Source organism: Mesitornis unicolor, unplaced genomic scaffold, assembly GCF_000695765.1.
Source record: "Mesitornis unicolor isolate BGI_N332 unplaced genomic scaffold, ASM69576v1 scaffold2213, whole genome shotgun sequence".
NCBI lineage: Eukaryota > Metazoa > Chordata > Aves > Mesitornithiformes > Mesitornithidae > Mesitornis > Mesitornis unicolor.
In genome coordinates, this window is record NW_010173765.1 from 4858 (window position 1) to 20319 (window position 15462).

General features: G+C 53.1%; 1 protein-coding gene across 1 annotated transcript in view; it reads left to right on the forward strand.

Annotated features, from left to right (window-relative positions):
* Nucleotides 1-2321: 2321 nt before the first annotated feature.
* The window catches only part of CBFA2T2 (core-binding factor, runt domain, alpha subunit 2; translocated to, 2), a 13740-nt gene continuing 599 nt past the window's right edge, over nucleotides 2322-15462 (forward strand). The window contains exons 1-9 of the mRNA XM_010180811.1: nucleotides 2322-2451; nucleotides 5853-6094; nucleotides 7289-7378; nucleotides 7940-8121; nucleotides 8748-9001; nucleotides 10114-10199; nucleotides 11511-11706; nucleotides 13132-13200; nucleotides 13506-13696. Of these exons, the coding sequence (XP_010179113.1) occupies nucleotides 2334-2451; nucleotides 5853-6094; nucleotides 7289-7378; nucleotides 7940-8121; nucleotides 8748-9001; nucleotides 10114-10199; nucleotides 11511-11706; nucleotides 13132-13200; nucleotides 13506-13696 (1428 nt within the window). The 5' untranslated portion in view covers nucleotides 2322-2333. The remainder of the gene's footprint in view (nucleotides 2452-5852; nucleotides 6095-7288; nucleotides 7379-7939; nucleotides 8122-8747; nucleotides 9002-10113; nucleotides 10200-11510; nucleotides 11707-13131; nucleotides 13201-13505; nucleotides 13697-15462) is intronic.

The following is a 15462-nucleotide window of genomic DNA, read 5'->3' on the forward strand; positions in this document are numbered from 1 at the left end:
ACTCAGTCGTTGGAGAGAATGATTCTTCTTAAAGCCTCACAGAATCCCAGACCGTCAGGGATTGGAAGGGACCTCCAAAGCTCATCCAGTCCAATCCCCCTGCCGGAGCAGGAACACCCAGATGAGGTTACACAGGAAGGCGTCCAGGCGGGTTTTGAATGTCTGCAGAGAAGGAGACTCCACAACCTCTCTGGGCAGCCTGGGCCAGGGCTCTGTCACCCTCACTGAGAAGAAGTTTCTTCTCCAATTTCAGTGGAACCTCCTGTGTTCCAGCTTGTGTCTGTTACCCCTTGTCCTATCATTGTTTGTCACCGAGAAGAGCCTGGCTCCATCCTCGTGACACTCACCCTTTAAATATTTATACACATGAATGAGGTCTCCCCTCAGTCTCCTCTTCTGCAAACTAAAGAGCCCCAGCTCCCTCAGCCGCTCCTCAGAAGGGAGATGCTCCACTCCCTTGATCATCTTTGTAGCCCTACGCTGGACTCCCTCCAGCAGTTCCCTGTCCTTCTTGAACTGAGGAACTCATCCAAATAATCTCACAGCATTTGACTCTTTGGGATGATTTCAGATCGCTGCTGGTGGGACGTGCAGGCGTTTTGAGGAGCACCTCGGCACCATACAATCACTGAGATGACGTTGTTGGTGAGCCAGTAAATATTTCTGAATAGGAAAATGCAGCAAAAAGAGCCCAGGAGGGCGGTGTTTCCACAGGAACCATTGCCCGGCCTCATTTTTAGCCCCAGCTCAGCTCAGGGCTGACTCAAGTCCTCATCCGCAGCCTGGTTTGCTCACTTGATTCTCGTTAAACGGATGCATTTAGGCTGTAAACGAGGAGTTTTAGGAAGATGCTTGTTATCTGCGTTTATAGATGCCCCAGGTCATTAGAGGAAGCTTTTAAATTTAACAGCCCTGTTTGCTGTCTGTCAGAGCGAGCTGGGAAAAGGAGGTGTTGGCTTCTTGTTTTGGTGTCTAATGCAGTCGCTGGCTTTATTTTGGGGTTATAAATTCAATGGAGCTTCCCCCCTCACACCCCCCACCCATAATTTCACCAAATTAGTTCTGCTTTCCTCACGTGTCCTGGGAGAGTTTCAGGAGGAAAAGTGGGAAAACCTTAAGGATTGGTTTCGCTCTGTTTCTCTCCCATGGCAATACCGGGTTGGCCAAATACACCTAGGAAAGAGGGATTCATAGGAGGGGCTCGGTATTTGGGGTGTCTGTGTTAAGATTAATAGCAGTTTCCCATGGCTTCGTTATCTCCCCGCTTTGGTCGTGCAAGCCAAGCCTGGATTGATTGATTGATTTTATTTAGAGCAAGTTTAAATAAATAAAGACACAAACTTTTGGCCATGGAAGCATCGTGGATGCAGGTTTATAGCAATTCCAGCCCCACCAGCCCGGTTGCACCAAAAGGGCAGGAAGATGTGGATTTTCAGCCTGTATTCAGCTCTGCTCCCCCTCCCACGGATCGTCTTGCAAACAGCAACAGAAAATGCTAGGAATAACGACATTAATGTTGCCTTGCTGTGATTTTTTTGGTGTCGGGAGTTGCGAAGCAGCAGTTTTGGTGGTTGTATTTCAGCGCGGTCCCTTCAGCGCTTCGCTGTTTTATGGCAATGCAGCATTTAATTGCTTTGTCAGGGCTTGAAAGCAGAGTTTCTTACAGCTGATAGATGTGAAAAATGAGGGTTACAGGTGAGATCGTGCTCTGGTTTGATGAGATCGCAGCATGGGGTTTAATACAGTTCCTCGGTGGCTTAAAGAGGCGTCCAGGTGGATCCCGGCCACTGGAGCCAGTGAGAGGCCACCCCATTGCCAGGAGGGTGAAGGATTGCTTCATTTTGAGTTGTTTTCTTTAAAGAAAAAAAAGCAAATGTGCAAAACTGGTCAGGGTTTGCCAAAGTGGTTGCTTTGAAGTGTGTTTGTACCGGTCGGGAAGCGGGGCTGGAGCTGAAACCTGGTTATGCCCTGGTGATGAGGTTGGTGGGCACACCTCGGGGTTAACAGGATTTTAAATGGGGGTAAAGCAAAGCAAACAGGCAGAAATACTTTGAGGAGGCATCTTCAAGCGTTGGGGCTGAGAAGATGCGGTCAGTGGTGAATGTGGGCATCCTGAACATACCAAGCAGCATCGCCCACTGCACCCCAGTGCCTGTTCCCAGCTCAGGGCCGTGCTGAGCAGCGCTGGAGCCTTGTGTGACTTCTCCCCGCCTCTCTTCTGCACCCTTGCGCCCGTCCTCGCTGTGCTGGGCGGGGAAATGCTGCTCCGTGACCACAGCTGAGCGTTTCCACCTTCTCTTCCTGCAGTTGCTGGTGAGAAGAGGGTGCCCGTGATGCCCGGATCGCCCGTGGAAGTGAAGATCCAGTCCAGGTCCTCTCCTCCCAACATGCCACCGCTGCCCCCCGTCAACCCCGGCGGCCCCCGGCCCGTGTCCTTCACCCCGACTGCACGTAAGACCCCCGTAACGCTGCTTTGCCCAGCTCCAGGCAGGAGGAAAGGCTCCAGGGAGGTCTCAGCCATCAGCCAGGGCTGTGAGGAAGCAGGGACTGGGGTTTTCCTGCTGTTCTGCTCCGTATGCAGGACGTGTAACGGGGTCTGTAATCCCCCCCTATCTCCTGCCTGCACCTACCTGGCTCCCAGTGCTGCCTCGAGTCCTTCTTGCAGGTGCAGCCTTGATTTCTGCCATAAAGTCCTTAAGAAATGGAAGTCTTTTTATCAGGTCTGCTTCAAACGAGCCGAGGGCTGAGCTTTTCACTCTATCTTTTGGAGGAGTTAATTCCCACTCTGCTGTATCTCACTTTGCAGGCAGTGTTTCTGCAGCTGAGATTAAGAAGTTTTCCCTTTTTTTTAATGTCTCAGCCTCAGAAATTCCTCGCTCTCTGTCCAAATTCTCTTTTCTCCATCTTCTCTTTATCATCTTTCTCATTAAGTCGATCCTGGTCCTTTGCAGCCGTAGTGCAGGCTCATACTCACTTCTAGCAGAGCATTGTTCAGAGGTGACTCCACGGACCAGAGGGACACAGCCTTTTCTTACAGCCTAAAGCAGTCTTTTTTTTCTCCCTTAGCCAACTTTTAAGCCATTAAATGTCTTTAAAAAAGCATCACTCCAGAGCAAAGCTGCTCGACTTTGTTGGCCATGGAGTTATCCGACCCCAGCACGTTGCACGTGTGTATTTTCCAGGCTCTCCTCACCTCTTTCCCCCCATACTGAGCATCTCCCTGGCTGGTTCTGCGCTGCTTTGCTGTCCATGGCAGTGTCTGGGATCTCTCGCAGTTTCCTGCTGGCAGTGGATTTTGGAGATTTCCAACCCAGCCCCTTTCAGGACACACGCTGATGTCTTGCACAGTGCTGGCAATGGGTTATCCTGCCAGACACATTGTCCCCATCTTTATACGCTGAGGGGTTTTTAATGGCTCTCCTTTCGCTAAGGCAGAAAAAGACCATTAGCAAAGTGACAGAAATTAATTTTTCCAATGAGGTTGCTTGGCACGCTGCTAAGGGCCAAGGAGGCTGAATCTGCTGATTGCAAATGGCTTAATTGTCTCTTTCCAGGAGAGATGAGAGATGCAACCTGTGGTGAAGCCCGTTCTTGCCTTTTTTATGTCTCGGCTGTGCCAAAAGGTCTTGGCTGGGGTCAGTGGGTGTGTGCCCTGCCTCGTAACAGCCCGTGGCGAGGAGGAGCACGCTGGAGGAAGGCCATGCCTGCCTGCAAATCGCTTTTAAAAGGGTTTTTTACAGAATCACAGAATTGCTCGGTTGGAAAAGCCCTCTGAGATCATCACGTCCAACCGCTCCTGTCTACCCCCTAAACCATATCCTTAAGTACCTCATCTACCCGCTCTTTAAACACATCCAGGGATGGTGACTCCACCACCTCCCTGGGCAGCCTGTGCCAGCTTCTGACGACCCTCTCAGGAAAGAACTTCCTCCTTATCTCTGACCTGAACCTCCCTTGGCACAGCTTGGTGCCGTTTCCCCTTGTTCTATCCCCCATCACCTGGGAGAAGAGCCCAGCACCCACCTCTCCACAACTTCCCTTGAGGCAGTTGTAGGTGGTGATGAGGTCTCCCCTCAGCCTTCTCTTCTCCAGGCTAAACAAGCCCAGTTCCCTCAGCCGCTCCTCATCAGGCTTGTTCTCCAGAGCCCTCCCCATCCTTGATGGATTGGAGTTGGGTTGGGTTGGTGTTGGAGTTGGGTTGGAGCAACGGGAAAAGCCTTCACCTACTGAGGAGCTAAGGCAGGCTTTAACAGAGCAGCCTGTGATGCTGGCTTTTCTGTTCCCGAGAATTCAACATCCTTTCCCCACAGCAGTAATCCCTCTGGTCTTGGTGCACCACGCTTGCTTTGGCACTGTCACCTCCCCAGGAAGGGAGGGTCACAGCCCGGCCCTGTGGTGTGTGGCAGTGCAGATCCCAGTGATGCACAGGATCTGGTAACTGCCAGCCCCATGGTGCTGCTGTTTGCAGGAGGGTCAGGCAGGGCAAGCCTAAAAACACAGTGGCTGCGGGGGCTGTGTCTGACAGCCACCCCAAACCAACCCATGGCATCACCCGAATCCCTCGGCCTCTGCCGCTGCCACCCCCCAGCCCCCTGGGTGCACAGCCCCTGCTTCTCCCAGGGTATAAACAGAGCTCGTGGATCTCCCTGGTCTTTGAGCTGAAAGCATAAGAGGAAGCGAAACAGAGAAGGGGTAAAGCGCCTTGGTCGCAGCCTCTGGAGAGTGCAGAGTTGTGCAGGCCGTTGCTGTTTGAGAGGAGCTGCTCTGGGTGGGTTTTTCCCTTTATTTATAACACTTCTGTTGCAAAATGAATGCTCTTTATGAGCTCTGTGTTTGCAGGTACCGCATGGTAGCTACCCCTGCTGCAGGTTTGGGAAAGCCAGCGTGGATGGGAGTTTTGCTGTCCCATTGCTCCAGAACAAAAGGCACAAGCTCTCTTTTCTCCTCTCAGTCCTGGCCTTCACCTTCACCACCTCCCTGTCTGTGTAAGGACGTGTCTGTTACGCCCCAGAAGAACCCTGGTTAGCAGGAACCACCTTTGAGGGTCTCTTCAGCCTTATCTTTCCCTTGCATCTTAACTGACTCGGGTTCATCTTCGCGGCTCCCCTCACCGCAGCAGGTCCAGGTGTGTGGAGCCTTTCCAGCCTCTGACCCTCGCACCCCAGAGCGGTTTAACTGCTCGAGCACCTCCTGCCTTTTTTCTCTGAAAAGCCTTTCCCAGGCTGGTGAGGGTTTGGTGTTGATCCTTGCGAAGCTGCAGCGGAAATTTTGGCATATTTTTTTTTTTGTTGTTGCAAACCGCTGCACCTTCCCCTGCTATAAAAATGGGTTTTATGGCCTGTGGCCTTCTCTTCACTGCTTGCATCCGTAAGGAATGCAGGGCTGGGCTTTTAAGGATAATCCAGTGGATCAGCCCAAACTATCTTTAGGATGATGTACTTTTCACCTCTGAAAATCTGGGTTTGTACTGAGCTGGGGCCCCCACGCACAGCTGCTCTTCGGACAGGGCTCGGGGTTGCACAACAGGGATGTCAACAGTTTATTCTGATCCTTTGCCAAGCTCCCAAACTTCCAGCCCTTGGATCTATTTCGACATGCTCGCCGCTTCCAGGAGGCGAACTCGCAGATGGGACCAGGTTGGACAAAACCCAATCACGTTTGCAAAACTCCCTGTAAATCCCCGGGGAGGTGCAGCGGGGTGCCAGGACACTGTCAGCCCTCCTTGGGGTGAGGTGGAGACACCGGAGCTGCAGGGCCATAGCCCCTCTGCTGCTCCTTGCCCTGTTTGCAGGCTCTGGGGTGGAAGATGAATCCTCCAAAACACCAGTAACGCTTCTGTCTCTTATTTGCAGTTCCCAATGGAATAAACCATTCCCCTCCAACGCTGAACGGGGCCCCGTCCCCACCGCAGAGGTTTAGCAACGGTCCTTCCTCCTCCTCCTCCTCCTCGCTGACCAACCAGCAGCTCCCGGCCACGTGCGGCGCCCGGCAGCTCAGCAAGCTGAAGCGCTTCCTCACCACCCTGCAGCAGTTTGGCAACGACATTTCGCCAGAGATCGGGGAGAAAGTCCGGACCCTCGTCCTGGCGTTAGTGGTAAGCCCTGCACACCGACCCAGGTCACTTTGGTGATGGGATCCTGGCCCACGTTACACAATAGTGTCTGTTTGTGTCCTTATAACAGAGCTCTCGACTGAGAGAGGCTCTGTAGTGTTTAATGCCTTCTGCTGAACTTACTGATGGGTTTTTTTGCCTTGCCTTCAGTGGGTTTCGTAAAGCTGTTTGTCCAGTGGCTTTGGCATAAGCTTGGCTCAAACTGAGCTTAAAACTTGGCAGGATTTGGACTAAGCCTTTCTATGAAGGCCACAGGTCTGGTGCCATGGGCCATGCTGGGCTTCTCCATTTCCTCTCGTAAAGGAAACTTCACACGTTTGGCAGTTTTTCTACCAGGGAAGTGATTTGTTGCTCGTGCAGATTTGATTGCCTGATCCTGACCATGCTTCCATGCAAAAAAAAGTCAGTCCCAGCCACTGCTTTGTTAGTGTCCTGACCTCAGTGTGCTCAAGCTCAAGGCTGCTTTGCTCTGCAAGGCAGGGTGCAGTGGTAAAAGCAAGGGTGCTGCTCAGGAACAGGGTCTTGGTGCTGGCGGGGACTCAGTCCAGAAACCTTGTAGTGCTTCTCAACTCTCAAGTGTGTAGAGAAGACCATGACACTTCAAAGATGTCATTTATGATGGCAGTGGTGAACATGGGCTGTGTTTAAAGGGCTTTTTTCGCCTTTATGGGCTGCTCCTACCAGGCAGCCTGGATTGTTTCTGCTTCCAAGGTTAACATGGGGGTGTCCACAGCCCTGGGAGCGTTCATGGGGCTTGAGCACTGGGTGCAAAACGCTGCAGGTGAAGCAGGCAGGTGTATCTCTATTTCCATGGGTGCAGGGTAGTGTTTTAGCTTACCCTTTTGGCAAGGACATGATAAGCTGTCAGGGTTCCTCTGACTGCTGTTCTCAGGGTGCAGGAGATGCTGGCTGGGTCCTGCTGCCTCCCAAAACCGGGCCCTGCCTCCCAGCACCGGCACTGGGAGGATGCTGGGCAGCAGCGTTCACCCCTTCCCTAGGGCAGCATTCGAACTCCATTGGCCTGAGTGGTTTTGGCTGCATCAGCCAGGATCAAACATTGTCAGTCGGGTAGTGGCAGATGCAGTCTCCCTTCCAGCTCTGTTCAGTTGGAGCCGTTTCCCACGTGTCTAAAAATAAGAACAAATTGTCATTTCATTTCCTAATTTCTCTTCTCAGAACTCCACGGTGACAATCGAGGAATTTCACTGCAAGCTGCAAGAGGCGACGAATTTCCCCCTGCGGCCGTTTGTGATCCCCTTTCTGAAGGTGACGGGGAGCTGGGGGGGTTGCTGATGCTCCGTGTGCCAGCCTGTGCCGCTTGGCAGCGCGTCACGGCTGGGAAAGCTGGCGTTTCGAGTACCCCGTGGTTTCTGAACAATTTTGTTCAGGTCCAAGACAGACTGCACAGACCGTGGCGGTGGCCATGTGGAAAGCCAGTGTTATAACAAGTGCCACATATGTCTGCTTGCCTGTTAGGGGTAAAGGAGACAAACCGAGCTCTGCTCAATGTCTTCTGATGCTGTAATCTTTCTTTGCAAATGTTCCCACCTAGAATATTTGAGGTGCTGGCGTAGGGAACGTGTGTGGGGTGGTTGGATGCTGGAAGCCCAGAGCGCTTCCTGTCACCCTTGGTTTTTTAGGGGCACCATCCTCAGCTCTTGAGAAAATACAGGTAAATGTGACAGCGCAGACACCAGGAGCCGTTGGATCTTGAACGGGGGCTATGGCTGTTACTGCTCTGTGGGATTACGTGCAGAGCAAACCTGCAAGTGGCTGGAAGCTCCTGCCCCTCAGCCTGCGTCAACCAGAGCTGTGCTTGCTTTGCAGGCCAACCTGCCCCTGCTGCAGAGAGAGCTGCTGCACTGCGCCCGCGCTGCCAAGCAGACGCCGTCCCAGTACCTGGCGCAGCACGAGCACATCCTGCTCAACACCAACACCGCGTCCCCCGCCGACTCCTCCGAGCTGCTGATCGAGGTGAACGGCAATGGCAAGAGGCACAGCCCGGACAGGTAAAGCAACAGCTTTAGTCACTCTGCCAAGTCCTTGAAGTCGTGATTTTTTGTTTCAACTTTGCTGTCAAAGCTTCAGGCAGCATCCAGGGCTAAACCATAGGATCTTGTCACTCCCAACAACCGGTCTAGCTGTTAATAAGACACCAATAATTGCTCCTCCTGCACCAGGAATTCAGGTTGCGATCCTCTTTTGGGCAGGGTCTGTCCCAGGGAGGGATTTGTTGGGTAGCACTGAAGATCCTGAGCTGCAGAGCTGAGCGAGCGGGGGTGCTCTCAGGGCTGGGAAGAATGCGGTTCGTTTTCACCACTTATTAAATTCCAAGTTAAAAGTTGTTATGCAATTATGTGGAGCGTGCCTCAAATTGATCAAAACTGTGAAATCTTCATTTGGTCACGCTCGGGAGGATGAATCACTTTGCTCGGGCACCTTGAACTTTTCCTTTTGACGGGGTCGCTTTGTGGATTTGCTCACAAGTGGAGCAAGTTTGCTTTAGCTCCTCACCTTTACCCCCTGCTAAAATCATCCCTGCCCAAACTCTGCTGACTCAAAATCTGCATTTTCCCCTTTCCAAGGATGTTTATGGGGTGCTAACAAACGTCTCTCTGTGCCGCTGTGGTTGCAGGAGGGAAGACAGCAGCTTTGAGAGGGAGCCGCTGCCGACGGAGCCTCCAGCCAAGAGGGTCTGCACCATCAGCCCCGCGCCCCGACACAGCCCGGCCCTGGCGATCCCCCTGATGAACCCTGGGGGGCAGTTCCATCCCACCCCGCCGCCCCTCCAGCACTACACCTTGGAGGATATCGCCACTTCCCACCTCTACAGGGACCCCAGCAAGATGTTGGAGCACCGAGAGATTCGGGACAGGCACGGGGGTCTTGGTGAGAAAGCCTTGGGGGGCTCTTAGTTGTAAAATTGTAGGATCATTTAGGTTGGAAAAGACCTCTAAGATCATCGAGTCCAACTGTTAACACTGCCAACTCCACCACTAAACCACGTCCCTCAGTGCCACATCTGCTTGTATTTTAAATACCCCCAGGGATGGTGACTCCGCCACTGCCCTGGGCAGCCCCTTCCAGCGCTCGACAACCCTTCTGGCAAAGAAATTGTTCCTCAGATCCAATCTAAACTTCCTCTGGTGCAACTTGAGGCCGTTTGCTCTTGTCCCATCACTTGTTACTTGTTACCAACCCCACCTTTCTACCCCTTCTTTTCAGGGAGCTGTGGAGGGTGATAAGGTCTCCCCTCAGCCTCCTTTTCTCCAGGCTACACAACCCCAGCACTTGGCCTTGCTTCATCCCTAGGCCAGGGCCCTGGAGTCTGGATTGGCCCTGGAGCCCAGATCCCTTCCAGAGGCTGGGTTTCAAGGTTTGGTTGGTTGTAGAGTGAAGGTGGTGTTGGTGCAGTCATTTCTAGAGCAGGTATGGATTCTGGAGCTGAGGTTTGGTAGCGAGGTGGCTCTAGATTGGGTTTTGGGTCACTTTGCTGGTCTAGAGCAGGTCCTAGGTCAACACATGGCTCCATTCTATCCTTATATACCTTAACATTTCCTAGCAGTTCAACACCTGAGACAACACCTCTCCCACCAGCCTTTGTGTATGCAAATGACCAAGTAGAAATGGCAATCATGTCTAACCAATGACAATTACTGTAATGACTTCATCAATCCAGACATCAGGTTCCAGGGACAGACCCACCTACAACATCAGGGCTTCTCCTCCCAGAAGATGAGCCACGAAACACCCACAAAAGTTGGGGTGCAGCCCTGGCTGCTGAAACTTCTCCTTGAGGGCCTCGCACTCACACGTTGTTTTAGGTGAATGTGACCCACACACACACACAGAGGCTTTGGGAAACAAATAGGGGTCCTTGGATGGCCCAAGGACTGTGCAGTCATGGGTGGAAGTCGATGACACTGAAGGCATCCCTGGGATGCCAGGTGAAATGTTGACTGGTACTCGTAAATCCCTCACCTGGCTGTGGTTTGCTGCAGGTTTGAATGGAGGATACCAGGACGAGCTGGTGGACCACCGCTTAACGGAGAGAGAGTGGGCTGACGAGTGGAAGCACCTCGATCATGTAAGGATCTTCTCGTTGTTGGTACCACAGCCAGGCTTTCCCAGTGGCTTTAGGGGGCCAAGCCACCGGAGAGTGGATGGTGGGGAGGGCAGATGGGAGCACAGCACTTTCCTGGTGCGTTTTCTCTGCCCGTGGTCAGTGGAGGACAAAGCCGTTCTGGATGCAGTGTCTGGAGCTGGGAGCTCTGCAGAGCAGGGCCGTGTCCTGCCCGAGCAGCCAAACCCCACCTGGACTCTGCACAGGTCTTTCCTGCAGCAGGCCAGGCCAGTGCTGTGCTGATAAATGTTCAGATGTGCTACATGCAGCAAGGATCTCAGTTTGCAGAACAAGTAAACCTATCATTATTTTGTTTAAAGACTTTCTTTCCTGGGCTGAGGCCTTTTATGGGCCTCAAGTAGGTACCAACAGCAAGAGCTGGGTCTTTCTGCAGTCTGGTTTTTCCTCTGAGCAAGTCCATGCACTTCATTGGAGCGTTTCCCCCAGAGATATGGGATTGAGATCCAGCTTTGATCACCCATGCAGAGAGACCCCATGCTTGTTTATGCTCTAAAGTGGATGTTTTGGGGGTGGGGGTGTGGAGTAGAGGCCCCGTAGCTCAGTTGGGATGTGGCTATGAGAGCTGGCACCAGGATTGCAGCCAGCTCTTGCATGGACACCCTGTTCCCATAGGAAAATGGGGTGTTTTCACGTCCACCTTTAGAAACGTGGCCCTGAGCCTCCTATGGTGACCAGAGCCCCATGGTGTGGGTGTGATCACCTCCTTCCTGACCTGTGCTGCTCAGCATCGCTGTTACATGTGTGGCTACAGAACCCAATCTTAACTCTGAATACATAAAGGGTGAGTGTCACGAGGATGGAGCCAGGCTCTTCTCGGTGACAAACAATGATAGGACAAGGGGTAATGGGCACAAACTGGAACACAGGAGGTTCCACTGAAATTGAAGAAGAAACTTCTTCTCAGTGAGGGTGACAGAGCCCTGGCCCAGGCTGCCCAGAGAGGTTGTGGAGTCTCCTTCTCTGCAGACATTCAAAACCCGCCTGGACGCCTTCCTGTGTAACCTCATCTGGGTGTTCCTGCTCCGGCAGGGGGATTGGACTGGATGAGCTTTTGAGGTCCCTTCCAATCCCTAACGCTCTGGGATTCTGTGAATACCACATCAGCCAAAACACTGAGCTCAGAGCCTGCTCCTGCGACGTGACCTTGCATTTCATCTTCCTGGGCTGGTCCCTATGGTACCTAGGATGAGAAATTGGAGTGATGCTGACCTCACCAGCAGGGGCGGCTCACGAAAGCGCATTTCCTCCCCACAGGCGCTGAACTGCATCATGGAGATGGTGGAGAAGACCCGGCGCTCCATGGCCGTGCTGCGGCGCTGCCAGGAGGCCGACCGGGAGGAGCTCAACTACTGGAAGCGGCGCTGCAGCGAGACGGCGGAGCCACGCAAGGCGGGCGCTGAGCTCCTGGCCAGGCAGCACAGCCCCAGCAGCTCCGACTCCATCGGCAGCGGTGAGCGAGGGTGGGCGCGCGGTGCCGGGGCCTCGTTAAGTAGGTGTCTAATTGCGGCACGGCTATATTAGGCATAAAGCCATGTATGAGAATGTATTCCAGTCCGGATATAAATTAGATGCTTAAGCAGTGCGTGGCTGTTATCAAAGCCTTGAAGGGAGACAACTCGTTGCTGATATCTCAGGCACCTTTGGGCAGCAGCAGCACTTTCTGGTGCCCGGATTTGCGCTGTGGCAGAGCCAAACCCAACCAAACTGACCCAAGGTCCCTCAAAGCTGAGACACCAGGGGGTGCAAAGGCAGGAGAAGGTGGTTGCTTCCACCCCTGTCCCCCTCCGGTCTCTTCCCTAAATGATTTAAAATGCCAAGGTCTGCTAATTCTAAAAATACCAAAGGCTGCTGTAAGTGTAGGAGCTGCTACCTGTGTTATTAATTCTATTTTTGTATTATGAGTCAACTTCACTTCATTAAAGGTGGTTATTTTTCCCCTCCAGTATGCAAGGGGTTTGACTCTGTTCTAAAAACCCCAAGTTTTAGGCATTTGGATGTAATTGTAATTGCTGTCCAAACGAATAGGCTGCAAATCAAAAACTGGGGGGAGAAAAAAACCCCTGATCGTTCAATAATAAAATATTCTTGTTAGAAAATACCCATAAATGTCAAACTAAAAATCTCAATTTTATATATATTTGGCTTTTTTGGGTAGAAAATAGAGGGAGTCCTCTTGCATGTCAAAAAGAACCACCCAAGTCAGAGCCCAGCCCAGGTTTAGCTGCATCTGAACGAGTTTTCATCGTCCCCAGACAGCAAGAACGAGTATTTCCTGGGAAAACAATGACAAGTGCACCAGCAGAGGGAACTGAAATAGGATTTACTAATCCAAATTGCTCAGAAATGAAGCACCTGTGGCTCCAGATGTGAGTGCAGAGCAAGGTGCAGCGAGCCCATGGGGTGGTTGGGCACAGCCAGCTTTCAGCCCTGCTGTATTTAATTATAATCATGACCAATATACTTACACCCCATGTTAAAGGTGGAATAATTCAATTTTTCTTCTATAAATTGGGGATGTTGGTGATGCTTCCTCCCCTTGTGGGACCTAGGGCTGATTTTCAAGCTTATGATGTAAACTGGCGATAGAGATCGATGCTCAGAGTCACTGGGCAGTGCAGATGCTGGATGGTGTATCTTTAGCAGCATTGCCTGTTGTTATAGAGTACAGGAAATGGCTTATACGGTGTCATAAATTATGCAAGACACTAATTAAATGCTGTAATTTATCATCTGAGCGTTTGATGGCTTTAAATACAGGAATCCTCTGCTCTGAGCCCTAGCTGGTTAATTCTGCCCTGCTCCATGATGCACCGCTGGGCTCTGGAGCAGCAGATGAGGCTTCACCAACCTTTCCCCGTGTCCCTTTTTCCAGCAGATTCATTGCGGGAGTTCAGCAGCCGGTCGGGAACGGGCTACGTCACTGAGGAGATATGGAAAAAAGCCGGTGAGTGTTTGCTCGTAGCCTTGGCGAGGGCTTCGGCCGCGTCGCCTGGGGGGAAACGCAGATGCTGCAGAGTTGCTCTGCAGAAACCCAGCTGCAGCAACGCCCCAGGGTGTGCACGGCTGCGCTGCCAAAGCCCCCGGCCTGCGCTTCCCAAAGGGCTCAGCTCCTTCTGTGCGGTGCCAGTGGGGATCCCATGGGTCCCGCTGCTCCCAGGAGTGGTGGTGGTGATGCTGACAGCGACCCACGGCTGTCGGAGGCTCGGCCCCTGCCTCAGGCTGGAGGGTGAAGCTGCTCTTTTCTTCCAGAAGAAGCCGTGAACGAGGTGAAGCGCCAGGCCATGTCCGAGGTGCAGAAAGCGGTGGCAGAGGCTGAGCAGAAGGCGTTTGAGATGATCGCCTCCGAGAGGGCTCGGATGGAGCAGACCATCGCGGACGCCAAGCGCCAGGCCACCGAGGACGCTTTCCTGGTGATAAACGAACAGGAGGAGTCCACGGAGGTGAGGAGCAGGGCACGTCCTAGGAAAGGCTTCTCAAAGTCTCCAGGTCCTGCCCAGCAGCGGCTCAGAGCCTGCGGGTCCCCCATCCCTTTTCCTTTTAGAAATCCCTCTCCAATCAATATCTAAATGAATGTTTATACCATAAAAAGAACACTTTTAGATATAGCTGACAGGGGACTCAGCCTATGGCTCAGACCCTGCAGGTCCCCCATCCCTTTTCCTTGTAGAAATCCCTCTCCAATCAATACCTAAATGAATGTTTATACCATAAAAATAACATTTTTAGATATAGCTGACAGGGGACTCAGCCTAAATGGTGTCTGCAGCACCCACGTGTGCCCAACAACTGGGTGAAGGCACCACTGGGAGCCGTGAGCTGGTCCCAGTGCAACTACCAGGGATTTGCTGGGGTTGAGGGAGGTGTGGAAGAAAAGGGGGGGATGCCAGTGGGTGCAGCTCTCGGTTTAGCTGAGAAATCTGCTGTTGTGGGGTGCTTGATGTGTGCAGAAAAGGAATTGCTGTTTGTGGGCTTGAAAACAGTGCAAGAGCAGAGGCTTTTGTTTCTGCTGAGCAAGAACCTGATGGGAAGGGGGAGTTTGTGTCTGCTGGGACTGTGTGGGGCTGTTTCCCCCTTCCTGAGGGGTCTCTGTCCCCGCTGCTGGGCAAGGTTTGGTGCCGGGGTCCCTGTGCACAGCAGGAGCCACGTAAATACGAGGTGGTGTTAGAGATCTGCGTCCATCCTATTTCCTGATTAAATTGCTGAAGGCTGAATGCACACATGGTGGGAGTGGGTGGAACAGCTCGAGCATCCGTGGAAGAGATGAGCCAAGGAAATGATTTCTTCATCGGGGAGCACCAGAGGAGCATCCTCCTCCTCTTCCTCCTCCTCCTTCATCCCAGGGAGCAGCCGAGCATCCCCTGCTGGTGCCAGCCCCATCTCCCCAGCACCCAGAGCTCTGCTGTAAAGGCCACGTTGAAAAGCTGTCACATCTTCTGGCAGGCTGCGTAACCTTTGAAACGGGGTTTAAAACACTTCTTGAGGTGTACACAGCTGTAAGGCAGTGACCCACTTTTCCAAGTTACCGCAGGGTGCAGTGGGGGTTTTTTTTTGGGTGGCAAGTCCTGCTTTTTGGTCAAAAGGAGCCTCGGGGATGCGCTGGCTCTGGAGCAGCTTGCTCCTGACCGGCTCGCTTTGGTGCTTTGCTGTTCACCATAAATCATCACCAGGAGCTTTTGGCTCTGGTGCAGCTCCCAGGAGCAGGGAATCTTCCTGCGACGGGGCTGTCTGGTACCGGTCAGCATCTCCCGTGCGTTTTGCTGGTGCTGGCAGCAGCACGGTGCCCCGATGGGCAGCACTGGAGGCAGAACCTGCCTTCCCACAGCCGAACCTGCCCTCCCTGCCCTGCGGTTGCTGCTGCCTGGTTCCAGCTGTGGGAGATGCTCATCCCCCTCGGAGCAGCTGCGGCCGCAGCTCCCAGCGCTGGCCCCGTGCCCCGGTGAGGCCGCGGTGGCAGCCGTGAGCCCAACAGCTGCCACCTCTCCCGGCGGCCAAAGGGGCTTTGCTCCTCGTCCAGATTGGAGCCTGGGCTCTGGGAGCACTTCCACTTGGCTCAGAGGCTTTCAAACGAGCTGCTCTCGTTTCCAAATGTGCCCGCTCCCACCTCTGGTGCAGCCAGGGAGGGTGCAGAGCAAGCGGTGCCCGTGCAGGGCACTGAAATCCCCGCGGGGAGCGCTCGGCTGGGAGCGGTACCAAAACATTGCTGCTT